The sequence below is a fragment of the Cadophora gregata genome (assembly GCF_030347475.1).
Source record: "Cadophora gregata isolate MNR1 chromosome Unknown scaffold_5, whole genome shotgun sequence".
In the NCBI taxonomy this organism is placed as follows: Eukaryota; Fungi; Ascomycota; class Leotiomycetes; order Helotiales; family Ploettnerulaceae; genus Cadophora; species Cadophora gregata.
In genome coordinates this window covers 3,034,387-3,052,836 of record NW_026695928.1, presented here as the reverse complement: position 1 = coordinate 3,052,836, position 18,450 = coordinate 3,034,387, and the positions used below count along the sequence as shown (strand labels likewise).

Below are 18,450 nucleotides of genomic sequence, written 5' to 3'. Positions count from 1 at the left end.
TCCTAACTCTAACCCTAACCCTAACCCTAACCCTAACCCTAACCCTAACCCTAACCCTAACCCTAACCCTAACCCTAACCCTAACCCTAACCCTAACCCTAACCCTAACCCTAACCCTAACCCTAACCCTAACCCTAACCCTAACCCTAACTAATCACCCTAACTATCACCCTAACTATCACCCTAACTATCACCCTAACTATCACCCTAACTATCACCCTAACTATCACCCTAACTATCACCCTAACTATCACCCTAACTATCACCCTAACTATCGTTACAAACTTACCGCGAAGCCGTTATATATATAAGATACCGTCAAATTTACGGCGAAGCCGTGCAAGGCGTAGCCTTGTTTATTATATATTATATATTATATATAATACTTAGGGTCAGGCTTAGGGTCATACTTAGGGTCATACTTAGGGTCGATTTTACCTATTATACCGTCAAATTTACGGCGAAGCCGTTATATATATAAGATACCGTCAAATTTACGGCGAAGCCGTGCAGGGCGTAGCCCTTTATATTATATATAATATAATATTCAGACTTAGGGTCAGACTTAGGGTCACACTTAGGGTTATACTTAGGGTCATACTTAGGGTTATACTTAGGGTTATACTTAGGGTCATACTTAGGGTCGATTATACCTATTATACCGTCAAATTTACGGCGAAGCCGTGCAGGGCGTAGCCCTTTGTATTATATATAATATAATATTCAGACTTAGGGTCACACTTAGGGTTACACTTAGGGTCATACTTAGGGTCAGACTTAGGGTCACACTTAGGGTCACACTTAGGGTCATACTTAGGGTAATACTTAGGGTTAATTTCACTTATTATACCGTCAAATTTACGGCGAAGCCGTTATATATATAAGATACCGTTAAATTTACGGCGAAGCCGTGCAGGGCGTAGCCCTTTGTATTATATATAATATAATATTCAGACTTAGGGTCAGACTTAGGGTCAGACTTAGGGTCACACTTAGGGTCAGACTTAGGGTCACACTTAGGGTCACACTTAGGGTCATACTTAGGGTTAATTTCACTTATTATACCGTCAAATTTACGGCGAAGCCGTGCAAGGCGTAGCCTTGTTTATTATATATTATATATTATATATAATGCTTAGGGTCAGGCTTAGGGTCATACTTAGGGTCATACTTAGGGTCGATTTTACCTATTATACCGTCAAATTTACGGCGAAGCCGTTATATATATAAGATACCGTCAAATTTACGGCGAAGCCGTGCAGGGCGTAGCCCTTTGTATTATATATAATATAATATTCAGACTTAGGGTCACACTTAGGGTTACACTTAGGGTCATACTTAGGGTCATACTTAGGGTCAGACTTAGGGTCATACTTAGGGTCGATTATACCTATTATACCGTCAAATTTACGGCGAAGCCGTGCAGGGCGTAGCCCTTTGTATTATATATAATATAATATTCAGACTTAGGGTCAGACTTAGGGTCAGACTTAGGGTCACACTTAGGGTCACACTTAGGGTCACACTTAGGGTCAGACTTAGGGTTAAGGATAAGGTTAATTAGATACATAGTATCTAATAGATACTATGTAATTTACTAGCGCAGCGGATATTACAGTAGTAATATTAACCTTACTTAGGGTGAAGGATAAGGTGAAGGATAGGGTGAAGGATAGGGTGAAGGATAGGGTGAAGGATAGGGTGAAGGATAGGGTAGAGGATAGGGCTAGATATAAGGCTGAAAATCAAAGGATAATCGAAGAATCAAAGGTAAAAGAATAAAGATAAAGGTAAAGGTAAGAGATAAGGTGAAGGATAGGGTAGAGGATAGGGCTATACTTAAGGTGAATAAAATTTATTAGAGCCGAAGCTTTGAAATCAAAACTTGAACCTTATAACCGATGCTTTGAAATCAATAGATTAAACCTTATAACTAATACTTTGAAATCAATAGATTAAACCTTATAACTAATACTTTGAAATCAATAGATTAAACCTTATAACCGATGCTTTAAAATCAATAGATTAAACCTTATAACTAATACTTTGAAATCAATAGATTAAACCTTATAACTGATACTTTGAAATTAATATTTTAAGGGTTAGGGTCGGACTTCGGGTCGAGCTTAGGGCCGAGCTTAGGGTCGAGCTTAGGGTCAGACTTAGGGTTATATAGAAGGCTATTCCCTTTCGATTATTCACTCTTCATCACTCTCTTAACTATCATCACTCTCTTAACTATCATCACTCTCTCGACGATTATCACTCTCTCGACTATTATTACTCTCTTACCTTATCTTTCTAAACTATTACTCTCTTACCTTATTACTTTCTCACCTTATCCTTCTGAATTATCACTCTCTCAACTACTTTACTATTATCGACCCTATACTTACCTTATCCCTGCCCTAAGCCTTACCCTAGGCCTCTCCTATCTACCTTACCAGCGCCTACCTTACTAGCGCCTACCTCACCGTCGCCCTCTCCGATTTTTTACCGTTTATTCTTCACTTACCCCCCTATTTCAGCACCTAAGGATTAATTTCCACCGTCTAAAAATCGATTCTACCGGCTAGTTTTCGAGATATCATCACTTTTATAAGTTATCTCGCAATTCTACTGATAAATCACTAAGTTTTCATATTTCCCCTGATTTTTACCCCGCACTTTACCCCGCAATTACCCCTCTACCCCTCTTTTACTATGCTGTTCGAATGCCCCGCGTGTAAAAATGAATATATCGATATTCTCGATCATATTCGTAAAAAACACCCTACTGATTCCTTTACAGAGCTTCAATTACAGCCTATAGGCCTTGTTCCCTGCCCTACCTGTGCTACAGCGTGTAAAGGAGCCCACGGGATTAAGACTCATAGCGCTAAAATCCACGGAATCACCGGTAGCTCTAGGGTATCAACGCAGCACCGAATCCATACTACCCCCTCTGCCTCAGCACCCTTAGACGCTGAAATCGACGATTCTATAGGCACCCCCTACCCTGTAATCGATTTCCCTCAGCTACTAGCACCCTTTCGAGCCGCTACCCCTAAGGCCAGAGCCTCTCTAGGCCTTTCAGGCTCTGAATACCCTACAGCTCCAGGGGCTACAGGCCTGTATAAGTCGCCTCCAGCACCTACAAGCCGAAATCTCAGTACCCCTCCACCCCTACCAAGCCCCCCATTCGATATCTACCCAGGCTTTACAGGCTCTCCGTCCCCTGTAACTTCAGCACCAAATAGCCCTAAATCGCCTACCTACGCCCAAGTTACCGCCACCCCTCTAGGCTCTAAGCCTTCAGCACCTACAGGCTCCAAGCACCCTACGGCTTCAGGCTCTAAGACCCCTGTACCTTCAGTACCTACAGGCTCTAAGCACCCTACGGCTCCAGGCTCCAAGTACCCCGCACCTTCAGCACCTGCAGGCTCCAAGACCCCTGCACCTTCAGCACCTACAGGCTCTAAGCACCCTACGGCTCCAGGCTCCAAGTACCCCGCACCTTCAGCACCTGCAGGCTCCAAGCACCCTACGGCTCCAGGCTCCAAGTACCCCGCACCTTCAACACCTACAGGCTCTAAGCACCCTACGCCTTCAGGCTCCAAGTACCCCGCACCTTCAGCACCTACAGGCTCTAAGACCCCTGTACCGTCAGTACCTACAGGCTCCAAGTACCCTACGGCTCTAGGCCCCGACCTCCCTACAGGCACCCGAAGGATTCAGACCCCACGGGGTATTTGGTACTCGATTCCAGGGGAAGTAGACGCTATACTCCCAGCGTACGACGGCCCTACAGGCCCTGAACCAGACTCCCTCCCAGGCTCTCGACCCCCCACGCCTACAGGCTCTACGTCACCTACATACGCCCAAATCGTCGCTACAGGCTATATACCCCCGAAGCCGTCCACTAAACGCCCTGCAAGAACACCCTCCCCAGGGGCTCAACGCCCTACGACACGCCAAAAGATAGGCCCTACGCAGCCTATAGAGCCTATAATCAAAGACAGCTCGTCCGACGAAGATCTTTATAGTGCCTCTACAGCGCCATCGTCCCCTACCCCTAGCTTTGAAGACGCTATCTCAACGCCTATACCAACTACACCTACCGATAAGACGCCTACCACACCTAGCCTACCCTCTGATAGCCCCTACTTCCCTCGACTATCACGAGTAGGCTCCCCTATAAGCAACCGAAGCTACTCACCCCTAGAACCACCCCCTAAAGCTCCCCAAGCTTCAGCACCCTCTCACGCTAAAGAGCCTATAATAATAAGCTCTTCTCCCCCAACAACCCCTACAACACACCTACCCTCCAAAACTACCACAACTCACCTACCCTCTAAAAACACCACAACTCACCTACCCTGCGAAACCTCCACACCTAGCCTACCCTGTAACCCAACACTCCAGGGCCGTACTATAGGGCCTACAGCGTCTAAACGCCCTATATCAACACAAGGCACAGCATCTTCAGCGCCTAAACGCCCTAGAACGTCAACACTAAAACGCCCTACCGACCCCCTCACATCTGAGCTACCCTTTGGATTACAACAATCGATCCACTGCCCCCAGCCTCAGGCTACCTCAGCACCTACACCCCTACACCCACAGGCTTCCTCAGCGCCTACACCCCTAGACGAGAGCGCTAAAGACCACTTGAACGCTATAAGCTCAGCGCTAAGAAACCCTTATATGCAATCCCTCATGAGATATAGCACTATTAAGGTCCCTGAAACACGTCTCCACGCCAGGCAAGCAGCGCTATTTACAGAGGCCGCTAATCGAGCGGCTTTAGCGTTCTTACGGCAGCCTAGAGAGAAGCAATTACTGGACTTTTTACTGCTTCCCAGGGTTCTCGGCCTAGGATTACAGAAGGAAGAGCTCGCTAAAACGCTGAAAGCCTACCCTACGACTATACCGGATATCCCTGAAACTCAGGGACCTCCCCCTGAACCCCCTACCCCCTCAAACGACTCCCCCGCCAAAAGAGCGACTAAGCTTCTGGAAAAAGGCTATATAGGGCGTGCCTCTAGAGCCCTAATCGACCCTACGCCTCTAGCTCCTAGCACTCCAGAGACGCTAAATACGCTATACTCGAAGCACCCTATAGGGCATAATAACCCCTTCAGTAACGCTAACCCCTCCCCGGGGCAAAATATCACCCCTGAAACGATACGACAGGCTATTCGATCGATTAATAGAGAGAAAGCCCCTGGCCTCAGCGGCTGGACCCGCCCGCTACTTGATATAGCGCTAAATTCGGAAAACTCCCCTGTAACTATAGCGCTTACACACCTAGCGAATATGATTCGACAGGGTACAGCTCCAGGGGTCGACCTCCTATGTGCTTCCCGACTTATAGGCCTTCAGAAGCCTGACGGAGGTGTGCGACCGATCGCTATAGGGGACCTTATTTATAAGGTAGCCCTAAAAGCGATCCTTATCAGCTCCTTCAAGCCGTCTATGCTTCTACCCTGCCAATTAGGCGTTAGCACCCCAGGTGGTGTAGAGCCTATAATCTTCCTCCTTGACGACGCTATTACCGGCCCAAATACCCTAAAAACTCAGCAAATCGCCTCCTTAGACCTTATCAACGCTTATAACCGAATCGGACGAACCTCAATAGCAGCTGCAGTCGCTAAATACGCCCCTACTCTCTATCGGACCGCTAAATGGGCCTATAACCAGCCTTCAGTGCTAGTAACAAACGAAGGCCACACGCTAGCAAGCGCTGAAGGAGTACGCCAAGGAGACCCTATTGCCCCCCTCTTATTCTCTCTAGCGATCCGCCCCCTGCTAGAGCACCTCCAAAAGACCCTACCGAAGGCTACAATTATAGCTTATTTGGACGATATCTATATCCTTAGCCCTGAAACTACAGCACTACTCCCTGTAGTTATAGAAGCCTTCAGGGACTCTCCAGTAGCTCTTAACCGCCAAAAGAGCACCGAAAGCCCTATTTCCCAGTTACAAACCACTGGACTTAAGGCCTTAGGGACCTTTATAGGCCCTGTAGCACACCGCCGAACGTTTCTCCAGGGGAAAATCGACACTCTCGCTACAGCGCTATATACCCTACGAGACCTCCCTAAACAACACGCTACCCTACTCTTACGGGGTAGTATACACCTACTCCTACGACACTTACAGCGCCAATTGTACTCGGAAGACCTACTAGACCTCTGGAGGTTAGCGGACTTACGAATCAAGTACGCTGTACAAGCCCTAATCGCTAGGGAGCCAGGGGAGAAGACTACCCTAATTCGCCAGGCTTTACTCTCTCTTCCAGTGAGAGAGGGAGGCTTAGGGCTCCCTATACACGCCTTATTAGCCCCAGGGCTCTATAGGGCAGCTAAGGAAGCCTCTCGATCGATTCTAGTGGCTATATGCCCTAATCTCTACCCGGAACCCCCTGGACGCCCTGTACCGACAGCCCAAGAGGTCTTCTCTAGCGTTAACCAAGACCTAGAAGAGAAGATTCTACCTACCCTATTAAAACAAGCGCTAAAATCGAAGCTTGAGAACGCTAGCTACCTCGGACGATACTGGCTTAGAACCCTGCCCATGCAAAAACACCACCTTTTAGCGGATTCTACAGTTACCGAAGCACTACGGACTAGGCTCTTACTCCCTGTAAAGCCCCCTATTTCGCCCTGTACCGCCTGTGGAGCCTACCCTCAAATAGGCCACGAAGACACCTGTAGAGGTGCTGAACGACGCTGGATTATACGCTATAACCAGGTTACCCGTGCATTTATTACTACCCTTTCTAGCCGGGAAGACCTTAAAGTGGAATCGGAGCCTACGCCAGCTAGAACGCCTATAGCCCTAGAAAACAGCCAACGACCGGATTTTTCAGTGCTTATAGGTACTTCTAGGCACTATTACGACGTTCAAATAGTAGCAATTAACAAGGATTCAGCACGCGAAGAAGCCTATGCTACGCTATCAGAGGCAGCAAACGCTAAACGGCTTAAATACAGCGACTTAGGCCCTGTATTTCACCCCCTGATCTTCTCGGCAGGAGGCCTAATGGAAGCCGAAACAGCGAAGACCTATAAGGCCCTACAGGGCCTATTAGGGCACTCTAGGGCTAAGTGGTTAGACGGGTATATCGCTAGCACCCTAACTCAGGCTCGAGGAATCGCTGCAACCTCGATTCTAGCACGTAGGTAGCTTATAACACACGCTATACCTACCCTACAGCACACACTACACCTACCCTATAACACACACTACACCTACCCTACGGCACACACGACACCTACCCTACGGCACACACTTCACCTACCCTAAGTAACTCACACTTCACCTACCCTGTGATACATACTCTATCTACCCTATAGTACACACTCTACCGACCCTGCGACTCACACTCTACCTACCCTTTGGTACACACCTTACCTACCTTGCAATACACACTTCACCTACCCTGCGACTTACACTTTACCTACCCTTTGGTACATACTCTGCCTACCCTATGGTACACACTCTACCTACCCTGCGACTCACACTACACCTACCCTTTGGTACACACTTTACCTACCCTTTGGCACACACTACACCTACCCTATAACACACACTACACCTACCCTACGGCACACACGACACCTACCCTACGGCACACACTTCACCTACCCTAAGTAACTCACACTTCACCTACCCTGTGATACACACTCTATCTACCCTATAGCACACACTCTACCGACCCTGCGACTCACACTCTACCTACCCTTTGGTACACACTCTACCTACCCTATGGTACGCACTCTACCTACCCTGCGACTCACACTACACCTACCCTGTGGTACACACTCTACCCACCCTGTGGTATATACTCTGCCTACCCTATGGTACACACTCTACCTACCCTGCGACTCACACTACACCTACCCTTTGGTACACACTCTACCTACCCTGTGGTACATACTCTGCCTACCCTATGGTACACACTCTACCTACCCTGCGACTCACACTACACCTACCCTTTGGTACACACTTTACCTACCCTTTGGCACACACTCTACCTACCCTTTGGTACACACTACGCCTACCCTCTGATACACACTTTACTTACCCTTTGGTACACACTCCACTTACCCTGTATTATCTCCTTCTGTCTTAGTACTCTACCTTCTGTACCCCTGACACCTTCAGGCTCTTACCCTCTGTATTATTAGTATAGTCCTTCTGTATTTCAAGACTATTAGAGAGAGATAAAAACACTCGTCGCAAGCTAGCGTAGTTAGAAACAAATATAACCCAAACCTCAAACCCTAAACCCTAAGTCGGCCTTAGTTATTATAGTCCTTACTTAATAAATCTAGCTCTTAGTTTCACTTACTAGCTAAGTATTTACTTATACTACTAGCGTATAACTCGCCGATTCCGCGCTCTTACTACTACTAGTCTAGCTACTCCCTCTCCTTTATATACTACGAGCTACCTAAGACTCCTTTTCTATTTATAAACCCTTCTAATAACTACTATTATTACTTCTACTACCCTTATTATACTCTTTTACTACTTAGAACTATATATATAAGTCTATAAACTATATCTGAACCTTTATAATAAGCCCTACTACCTTGCCTTTTCTGAACCTCTTTTAATACTTCTTATTCTAATATATATAAGTAAGCTTAAGGCTTAGTGGCTTAAACTAGTAATCTAAGTACTACTACACGCTAGTAATAAGAAGGACTAGCTATAAAGTTAACTAATCTAGTAGTAGTAGCACGCTTTAGTAGTTATAATTATAGCTTAACTTCTAAATATATTACTTAATAACTTTTTAGATTTCGCGATTTATATAGTATTTATTATAAAGGTAATAGCTATATATTTTTAGCCTAACTATATAGTAGTAACTAAGCACGTAGTATATAAGAACCTAGTAGTTAGTATTAAATATCAGCTACTATTAAAGCGGGACTAGTAGTAGTAAGTGTTATACTAAAGTAGTAGTTATTATACTTGAAATTCAACTTTAGATCTAAAAGAGTTATTATAATCTATTTAAGGAAAATATAAAATATTACCTTTAGAATATATTAAGCTATTAAGTTTAAAGTCCTACTACTAAACGTATTTAGTCTAGGATATATTTAGTCTAAGGAAGTATAGTCGTCTAGAGGTAAAACTAGGTATAGACTAATAGTAGTATATATAAAGTCGGCTAGAGCGTAAATAAAGTACGACTCTGCTTTATAATCGTATATAGCTTAGTAGTAAATCAGAGGATAGTATCTTTACTACGCTACTACCGCGTTTACACGCGGAAGCTAATTTATTTATTTAACCTATCCCTTATATACCTACTCTATAGTAGTAGTATTAGAGCTTTATAAACTAGCTTTAAGCTATAAAGAAAGTATTACTTATCCTTTCAATATACTGATATTTATTTAGCTATAGTAGTAGTAGTAGTAGTAGTAATAGTATTATAAGACTAAAAATAGGAGAAGTAGATTCGCCTTAGCCTTAGAATAACTATTTATAATAATACTAATAAATTAGAAGTAGTAAAAGCAGATTTACCTTAAGCTTTAAAACTCCTATTATAATACGTGTTAAAATAAAAAAAGTAAATTTACTTTAAAGCCTAGAAAAGGTTTATATATATATCTCTCTTAGGTAAAAGTATAAGAGATAACTATACTTTAAGCTCTAAAAGAAGCAGAATAAGGCGTATAAAGTAGTAGTATAAAAAGTAACTTTACTTTAAGCTTTAAGAGAACTATTATAATATAAAAGGTAATATTACTTTAAGCTAAGAATAAAGCGTAATAATATATCTGAAGTATAAATAAAAATTAAAAAAGATATTATAATATATCTGAAGTTTAGATAAAAGTAAAAGTAAAAGAGGTAAATTTACTTTAAGCTTTAAAAAAGCTATATATTTATATCTAAGGTAAAGCTAGAAGAGGTAACCTTACTTCTAGCTCTAGAAAGATAGTTATAATAGAAGTAAAGGTATAAGAAGCAGATTTACTTTAGACTTTATAAAAGCTATATATTTATATTTAAGGTAAAGCTAGGAGAGGTAACCTTACTTCTAGCTCTAGAAAGATAGTTATAATAAGAGTAGAGATATAAGAGGTAGATTTACCTTAGACTTTATAAAGACTATATATTTATATCTAAGGTAAAGCTAAGAGAGGTAACCTTACTTCTAGCTCTAGAAAGACAGTTATAATAAAAGTAGAAGTATAAGAAGCAGATTCACCTTAGGCTTTAAGAAGGCTAAATATATATATATATATATATATATATATATAAAGAATAGTAATATAAAAAGTAACTTAACCTTACCTTAAGCTTAATATTAAGCGTAATAACACATGTAAAGTAAAGAAAAACAGGTATATCTACTTTAATAAGTATAACTTTTACTATAATTTATCTCTTTAGAAGTAGTAATAGTAGTATACTAGTTATCTTAGTAGCTAAAACTCTACCTTAGCTCTATCTTTTATATAGTTACTCTAGTAAATATTATTATATACTATAAACTAATACTACTTATTACTTACTTCCTAATTTTAACTACTACTCCTTAGGGTTTACTTAAGTAGTAGTATTTAATATTAAGATATTTCTATATTATATATAGCTCTTTTACTAGGAATCACTTAGTATAGCTAGTCTTAATATAACTTTAAAAGGCTAACTCCTAGTTTTAAGCCGCTTTTTCTTTAAGTTTAGAAGTAGTAGTTAATAGATAACTTCACTTACTAATATAAGCTACTTACTTATAATATTGAATTAGCTTATATTATAAGTAATATTTACTTTAATAGTAGTAGTAGTTAGTAGAGATATCTTAAGGTGTAATAATAATACTTTTACTAATAAATTATTTAGTTACAGCTACTAGGTATTATAAGCATAAGTATTTCTTCTTAGAGTCCTATAACTATAGCTAATTAGGTAGCTATTAGAATATATAATAAACTACTACTTTAAGCTATATAATCGACTTTTAATCTTACTTAGCGAACTTAAAGAAAGAGCTTAGTAGTAGTAGTAGTAGATATAAATAGATCGATAGATATTAAGTATACCTTTCTTAATTTATTATTATAATACAGCTACTACAGAGTTTATTTATATTAATAGCCTAGTCCTACTATTATAGTAGCTAGGCTATAGCTAATTAGGAGGCTATTATAATATTTCTCCTCTTATAATAACTAGCTATACTTTAATAACTCTATTCTAACTTATATTACCTAGAGACTTAGTCTAGTAGTAGTAGTAGTTTATATAAGTATATTCTTATAAATAATTAATACTTTCCTTAATTAATTATTTAAATATAGTAGCTACTTAGTCTTAGTATAGTTATATTTTAATAAAGTATAACTTATACTAAAGAAAAACCGCCGGCTAATTAGGAGCTATTACTACTATTAATATAACTAATTAGGAAGAGAAGTATACTATACTTCTCTTCTAACGATAGTAGGGCAGCTACTACTGCCTCCGCTAATTAGCAGGGGAAGTACACTGTACTTCTGCTGGAAATACTGTTAGGGTATCAAGCCCCGAAGAGGGGTTTTTTTTCTCTCGGTATTTACCGTTTCAGTATTCACGGCTTGCTACTATCTCTTTGTTTAGCTGTCTCCAGTACTATTCTTCCCCAGGTTCCCCTGTACACAGGTTTACTAGGGTTTACCAAAGGCCACTGTTTGAGCATGCTTCTTCCGTATTCACAGTGCGTACCCCTTCTGTGGGAGCTTGGTTCTAAGGAGCTGTGGGAGCTACAGGCCTTATGGGAGCACTCTGTCTGTGAGGCTCCCCTGGCAATAGTGCTGTGTTTGTGTGGGAGTGTCAATGTCAAAATTGTAACCGTGCACTGTACCAGTACTATATAGCTAGAGCGTTCCCCCTCCATAGAACAGCAACGAATTCAACATGCTCTCTACCTCTCAACAGGTACTGTCACAGAGCAGAAAGCTTGAGCTGAGGGAAGCTCAGGACTTGACTATATTATCTAAATTTAAACCGCCTCTATCACTTGTGCAGTTTGGATTGCGGAGTACCACTTGCTAGAGCTAAAACCCCGAGATTGTATTTATGTTAGGTTTCCAAATAATTGGTTGATCAATTGACAACTGTTTCTCCATAGGTAATAATTCAATTGGCTTGTTAAATGTCGTTGAAGTATTGAATATAAATGCTCGGCCGAATTTCTCTGCCTTCTCATCACCTCCATGCCAAATGGGACCTACACCACATTGGTTTCGGGAGTTGTGGTGATAATTGTCCTAGTCCGGATACCGATATGATATTTCAATCACCTGTACGGACGAGAGCTTAATATTTTAGGCCATTAATACACTGGCAGAGCATTCTACTGACAAAAGGTGCTAAGCGAGAAGAATGCTGACCCTTTCAAAGCGCTCCGTCTTTTGTTTTTTTACTCTCGTGGGGGCCACGGTCGATAATCAATTGCAAGACTGTGACTGAAACTATGAATACTGTACATTGTACTAATAGTAATGCCACTTCTAACAGTGGTTTCAAAGTAGTGGAGAAGTGCGAGGAGAGAGTGATTGAAGCGAACGGTTCTTTTCGATCAATAAAAAAGGTCAAGGACCTGAGGCACATCGGGATCGATAGCTGCTGTTTGTTTGTTAGGCAACTCTCCGTCAGAAGTCTTCTTATATGTCCTAGTAGATAGGTAGAGCCAGTGCGGTAGGCAGAAATAACTCGTATCATCCCAGCGTCTCTGAATATGAAGAGTGGTCCAATCAGCCTGCGGACTTGGAAAGGCTAGTAAATAACAATTTGGTGAAATCGCCCGGCCCTCCATGAATGAATTCAGAGAGCATATAAAGTATCTGGGGGCAGGGTAAATTGAAGCAAATTATCGATGACCAGGCATTTGAAGGAAGAAGGCAGAGGGCAGAGGGCAGAGGGCAGGCAGACCTCTTTTGATGCGACGTATCGCACAGCTGTGCGACCGATAACCTTACCTTGCGACAGCCTCTAGCCCTGAATGATACCAATGCAGTAATTTCTCGATGTTCGGAGGCATTCAAAAGCCATCATCGGCTTGCGCTGGACCGCCATTTGCCGGATGGTCGAGCGTCGTGTTCAATAGCCGGAAATTGCCAATTCAAGCCGTTGATTCGAGCTAGTTGTTAGCAGTTGCACCCGCAAACCCGCTTCCCCAACAGTGGGAGTGGACCCCCATATCCAATGACCTCCAGCTCTTCTCCGGTATAATTAAGGCCGAGACCGCAGGATCCTCGAATACCTTCAATTTCACTCTCTTTCAATTCTTCTCAACTGTTCCATTGTTATTCAGAATGGCAAAGACATTTGACGCTGCTGAAGGTATATTTCCAGAATTTTCCCAATGTATAGCTGCTAACTCCTCCGTACTAGTCGCGAAGCACAATACCCCAGAATCTTGCTGGGTGAGTCTTTACGGCGATGTCTGGGACGTCACGGAATTCCTTCCCAACCACCCTGGCGGCTCAAACATAATCCTCAAGCTAGCTGGCCGCGATGCGACAGAAGAATACGACCCAATACACCCTCCAGGGACCCTTGAGGAGAACCTCAAGCCCGAGAAAAAGCTCGGAAAGATCGATCCTCTCTCATTACCTAAACCTTCAGCAGATGTCGCAGAACAGGAACAGGAGAAGGAGGGCCCGCCAAATATGCAGAGTATATTGAATTTGGATGAGATGGAAGAGGTGGCCACAAAGCAGATTTCGAAGAAGTGCTGGGCGTACTACTATTCTGCGTCCGATGATCTCATTTCAAAGAGCTTCAATAATCTGGTCTACAAGCAGATTCTACTACGGCCAAGAGTTTTCGTCGATTGTACGAGATGCGATACCTCGATAACACTCCTAGGGCACAATATTGGGATTCCATTATTCGTTTCGCCTGCGGCAATGGCTAGATTAGCACATCCCGATGGGGAGCGCGGAATTGCTCAGGGAATCAGCCAGTTCGGAGCTATGCAGATTGTATCGAATAATGCGTCAATGACGCCCGAACAAATCGTAGAAGGATCTCTGCCTGGCCAGATCTTTGGCTGGCAATTATATGTCCAGAACGACCGGAAGAAGAGCGAGGACATGCTTGTCCGGATCAACAAGATGTCAGACAAATACAAGTTCATTTGCTTGACACTGGACGCTCCAGTGCCAGGAAAGAGAGAGCATGACGAGAGAGGGAACCTAGTAGGGGCATCACTCCCAGTATCATCTGGCGTCAAGACCGCCGACGAGCCAAAGAGACCTGGCGGGGGCGGTGTCGGACAACAGCTGTTCTGGGGAACGGCAGCAGATCTCACCTGGAAGACGACGTTAGCCTGGCTGGCCAAGCACACAGATCTGCCGATCGTTTTGAAGGGTCTTCAGACCCACGAGGATGCGTATTTGGCCGCGCAATATACGCCACAAGTCAAGGCTATTATCCTCTCTAATCATGGTGGTCGTGCTCTTGATACGGCGCCTCCTGCTGTTCACACCCTCTTGGAAATCAGGAAGTACTGCCCTGAGGTGCTCAGTAGAATTGAAGTGTGGGTTGATGGTGGTATTAAGAGAGGTACAGATGTCGTAAAGGCTCTGTGCTTGGGTGCGAAGGCAGTGGGGGTCGGACGCGCTGCCTTGTTTGGTCTGGGTGCCGGTGGCACAGAGGGGGTAGAGAGGACCTTTGAGAGTAAGTAATTGAATAACTACTTGAGAAATGATATGCTAATTGTATTGTAGTCCTTAAAGCAGAGACAGAAACATGTATGAGACTTCTCGGTGTTAAGAGGGTCAGTGATTTGGGACCGAAGAACGTGAGTATCCCTTCCTATTCCTCTCTAAGGAAATTACTGACGAGACATAGATCAATTCACGAGCTGTTGAAAGAGACATTTATGATGGTAACGCTGGACTAGAGAAGCTTGGCCTCTGGGTCAAGGCTAATTTGTAGACCTTTAATTACCCATAGACGTGTTGATAATAATTACTGTTCTGACACTGTACCTCTTTGACTAATTTTTCGAATCATATTTAGCGCAAGCTCTCTTTCTATAACATCTGGCTCCCTTTAAATATGTTAGCTCATGCTTTGCGCTAGCCACTTTTAGAGGCGGGGGAACTTCTTTGCTTTAATTGTAAGTTTGGTAAAGGACCTGCTGCTGCTTTAAAGAACACTACTAACTACTGCTAAGTGTGGGTTTTATAATTTTAGTCGGTGGCGTAGGGTCCTCATTGCCTGTCATATAGTAGAAGAAGGCAGAATGTTTGCAGAATGTTTGCAGAATGTTTATATTGGTCCGCAGACCTATACTATAGGAATATAGGGGGCATCAGGGGGTACAAGTAATCCCGGTTAGGGGATAGACCCCTTTCGGATACTAACTAGGGGTTATTCGGGAGGTAGTATATATTCTGACCCTTAGATACTCTTTATAATAAACACTTTTAAACACCTTTAAATTGAACCTTAGATTTTAACATATATCGATATATACTTATTATTTGTTTACCGGTACAATACTAACACTTTCCGTGTTAATACCAGAGTTGTCGCGGAGCTATACTACAATCAACTCATCTTCAGTAGGATCGATTAAGAAGTATTAATCAGGGAAGCTCCCACTAGAGGTAACAGTAAAGTGCTATAAATTGTCGTTCTGGGGTACTATGTTGTCCCCTTTGAAGTAGCCCATCAACGAACGATCCATCCGCGTTGACGTAACGGGCCCGTACCCTCATTTGTAGAGACCTATGAACTCGTTAGTAAGTATCGACAACAAGGGAGTCTGTCCTAGGGATATTAGGTCAGAGTCAGACAGAACTAGGGGACTGCGTTATCTAGCTGAAGTCGTGTTAAAGCTGATAATCGAGAGCTAAAGGAACGAGAACAGGAGCGACAAGGAACCAAACGAAAATGCAATTTTCTATCCTACTGAACTGGATATTAATTACTTGTTCGATGGTACTATACTAACGTCTACTAAGGAAGACTTCTTAACCACAGGCCTCTCATCAATAAGCAACGTGCTCCTTGTTAGCTTACAAGGCACTAGCCTCTTCTCAACTTTCACAAGCAACAATCCCGGGGTAGCTTGGCCCTTCGCATCAAGTAGATAGATAAAGCGGTATCCTTGCTGTAAACGATCGAGCCGGATACAAGCCCATGCAGCTAGATTATCTTTCGCGTATCGTGCGTCCTCGATCTTAAATCTAAAATCGATATATCAGATTGATCTTCACTAAGAGAAGTAAAAACTCACCTCACAAAACTCAACTCTTCCACTACCTTCCTTATCGTTGGAAACTGCAACACTGACCCTTGCTCTCCAAAACTCAGGTGGTCACCCTTCTGATATCCTGTTTTCCTTTTCCTATGCTCTGCAGGTAACGGCTCCGACCCATCCTCCTGCTCCTTCTCAACATGCAGCTCACAGCGCACATAAGGATGGAAACTCTCGACGACTTGGTCTTCCGGGATAGGGATATACTGGCCTGCTAAAACTGTTATTTTGAGATCCAAGGTCTGGAACTCAATCGTCTCGGTCGTATCGCTGCGGTAGCCAAGAGGTTTCAACACCCACCCGTGCTCGCCTGCGAACATGCCCTCGTTAAGCATCATCCCCTCGTCGAGTTTCTGCCAGTTCAGCGCAACCATCTGCACGCCTTTGCGCCAGAACTCGGAAGGGTCGACGTTCGAGGAATCGATTCGGAAGCCAGCAGGGTATGCTCGCATGAAGAAATTACGATTATGCAGGAACATCTCGGTCTTTTTGGCTTCGTACAGTTCCTGGATCCGACTCTCTCCGATTGAGTAGATATGCGATGGTTTCGTAGCTGATTTAACATCGAAACTAGAAAAATGCTCGCTATGGGTGTAAATGCCTAGATTGCTGAGATTCTCACAGATCTTGACCTTTTTCTTTCCTACTGCTCTCTCATCCTCAGATCCTGATATCGAGTCTGAATCTGTTTTTGATGGTGTTGGAGCTAAGGTGGTAGGTGTAGGAGATAGATCTTGTCTATCTGCTACAGCTTTTTTAACCTTGATCAGGATCTTCTCAGTGAGTTCTTCCAGCCGCGGGAGTCGCTCTTCAGGATCGCATTCAGGATGTGCCGTGTCGACAAGAAGTCCTTCCCACTCCTCCTTCATGATATCCACCATGACTTCCTGTTGATCCAGATCCGCATGGACTTCTAAGCTCACAATAAGTGGAAGCTTGCTTGTCAGGAAAGCGGATTCCCTAATCGATTTGCAAACAGCTCTGAATCCAATTGGTGCAGTGAGGGTCCATCCATGTAAGACCAACGGCTCGCCACTTATTGTAGACCGCACTGAACTCGCCCTAGGAATTGAGCTCCCTACTTCTAAAGAGCTTGATGTGATATTCCTCCCACGCTCATCCTTACTACTTGGCGAACCACGGCCTATCTTCTCAGCTAACTTCTTTTTAGCTGCTTCGAACTTCTCGTCTGCCTTCTCAAACGCAGCTGCTGCTCGACTAGATAATATGCTTCCTGAATTATGTCGCTTGTGATCTTTCTTCGGAGATTGGGGTTTCTGGGAGGATGTTCGGGAGAGGTTCTCGCTCGATTTGTTATCCGGTGCTTCTCCATTGTGCACGTCTATCTCAATACATCGGCATCCGCGCAGAAGTACCTATCTAGTTAGTAGGCGCTCGAGAGAAGGGATTCTAACTGACATTCTTGTAGGCATCCGTTGTACTTTTGGACATGAGCTGGTTACCTGACAGATACGTGTTGTGGCTACTGCTGACATAGTAGTTGCTAAGAGGCTTGGTCATGTCTTTCTCCTCTGGCTTAACTTCCCTAATAGCTTCAAACCCGCGATTATAATACACCGCCTCGAGAAACTGCTCGAACTTGTATTCCGCTGCATCCAGATTCACAGTAGACTGCCCCTGCACTGTAGCCAGCCATGACTCGAGCCTGGCTCTCGAGAGGGTGGGTTCCTCCTGACGTAAGCTGTCGTAAACACGCAAAAGATACTCTTGAACATTGTGTGAGAGATACAGATGATGAGAGGCAACTTCGGAACTGGTTTCTCCTCCTCCAGCCTGAATCAGCGATCGGAAATGGGCGGTATGTGTGGGAGACATGAGGGTAGACATAGCGACTAGCTTGTGCAGGGAGTATTGTTTGCCTGTCAGGGTGAGTGAGGGCATAGTTGTAGTTGTGGTTTTGACCTCAAATGCCTTGCTAGGTAGGGTAAGCTCAATCGGACTACAAGTACTCCACAATTTGACGTTTATCCACTGTAGCTAAGCTGAAAGCAGGAATTATGTTGTATTGTACAAGACAGGTAAGCTTGGGAAGGCTGGGAGGTTAATACAGTACTATACAGTACTGTAGTCTGTAGGTTTTAGTTTAAAACTAACTGTCCTAACTTATCTCTTATCATATCAGGTACGTTCCGACCGACCAGGCTAGGCTGCCC

At 43.4% G+C, this 18,450-nt stretch overlaps 3 protein-coding genes across 5 annotated transcripts; 2 read left to right on the top strand and 1 right to left on the bottom strand.

Annotated features, from left to right (window-relative positions):
- Positions 1–2,703: 2,703 nt before the first annotated feature.
- Positions 2,704–4,337, top strand: ONS95_011782 (uncharacterized protein; the record flags this gene model as incomplete). The annotated part of the gene is made up of 2 exons (XM_058505415.1): positions 2,704–4,164; positions 4,269–4,337. The coding sequence occupies 2 exons, from the start codon at positions 2,704–2,706 to the stop codon at positions 4,335–4,337; spliced, it is 1,530 nt and encodes a 509-aa protein (XP_058359972.1).
- Positions 4,338–13,082: 8,745 nt separating this feature from the next.
- Positions 13,083–15,446, top strand: ONS95_011781 (uncharacterized protein). The gene is made up of 5 exons (XM_058505414.1): positions 13,083–13,344; positions 13,396–14,685; positions 14,736–14,809; positions 14,860–15,130; positions 15,188–15,446. The coding sequence occupies exons 1-4, from the start codon at positions 13,317–13,319 to the stop codon at positions 14,944–14,946; spliced, it is 1,479 nt and encodes a 492-aa protein (XP_058359971.1). The 5' UTR covers positions 13,083–13,316; the 3' UTR covers positions 14,947–15,130; positions 15,188–15,446.
- Positions 15,447–15,610: 164 nt separating this feature from the next.
- ONS95_011780 (uncharacterized protein) lies at positions 15,611–18,371 on the bottom strand. Of its 3 annotated transcripts, XM_058505411.1 has the most exons (4): positions 17,696–18,371; positions 16,256–17,652; positions 15,971–16,205; positions 15,611–15,744 (listed from the first exon to the last, which is right to left on the bottom strand). In XM_058505411.1, exons 1-4 carry the CDS (start codon positions 18,176–18,178, stop codon positions 15,688–15,690), a joined length of 2,172 nt encoding a protein of 723 aa, XP_058359968.1. In that variant the 5' UTR covers positions 18,179–18,371; the 3' UTR covers positions 15,611–15,687. The 3 variants fall into 3 exon arrangements, with proteins under 3 accessions (XP_058359968.1, XP_058359969.1, XP_058359970.1); XM_058505412.1 differs by having other exon boundaries at positions 15,611–16,205; XM_058505413.1 differs by having other exon boundaries at positions 15,611–17,652.
- Positions 18,372–18,450: the final 79 nt, after the last annotated feature.

What these genes read in the sequence shown, in the direction of transcription:
- ONS95_011781 (XM_058505414.1), top strand. Translation starts at nt 13,317, where the DNA reads ATGGCAAAGACATTTGACGCTGCTGAAG. An exon ending in GACATTTGACGCTGCTGAAG is followed by an intron (nt 13,345 to 13,395) that starts GTATATTTCCAG and finishes CCTCCGTACTAG; the next exon opens with TCGCGAAGCACAATACCCCA. An exon ending in GTGATTTGGGACCGAAGAAC is followed by an intron (nt 14,810 to 14,859) that starts GTGAGTATCCCT and finishes GACGAGACATAG; the next exon opens with ATCAATTCACGAGCTGTTGA.
- ONS95_011780 (XM_058505411.1), bottom strand. Translation starts at nt 18,178, where the DNA reads ATGCCCTCACTCACCCTGACAGGCAAACAATACTCCCTGCACAAGCTA. An exon ending in CAACGGATGCCTACAAGAAT is followed by an intron (nt 17,653 to 17,695) that starts GTCAGTTAGAAT and finishes CTAACTAGATAG; the next exon opens with GTACTTCTGCGCGGATGCCG. An exon ending in GAAGAGTTGAGTTTTGTGAG is followed by an intron (nt 16,206 to 16,255) that starts GTGAGTTTTTAC and finishes TATCGATTTTAG; the next exon opens with ATTTAAGATCGAGGACGCAC.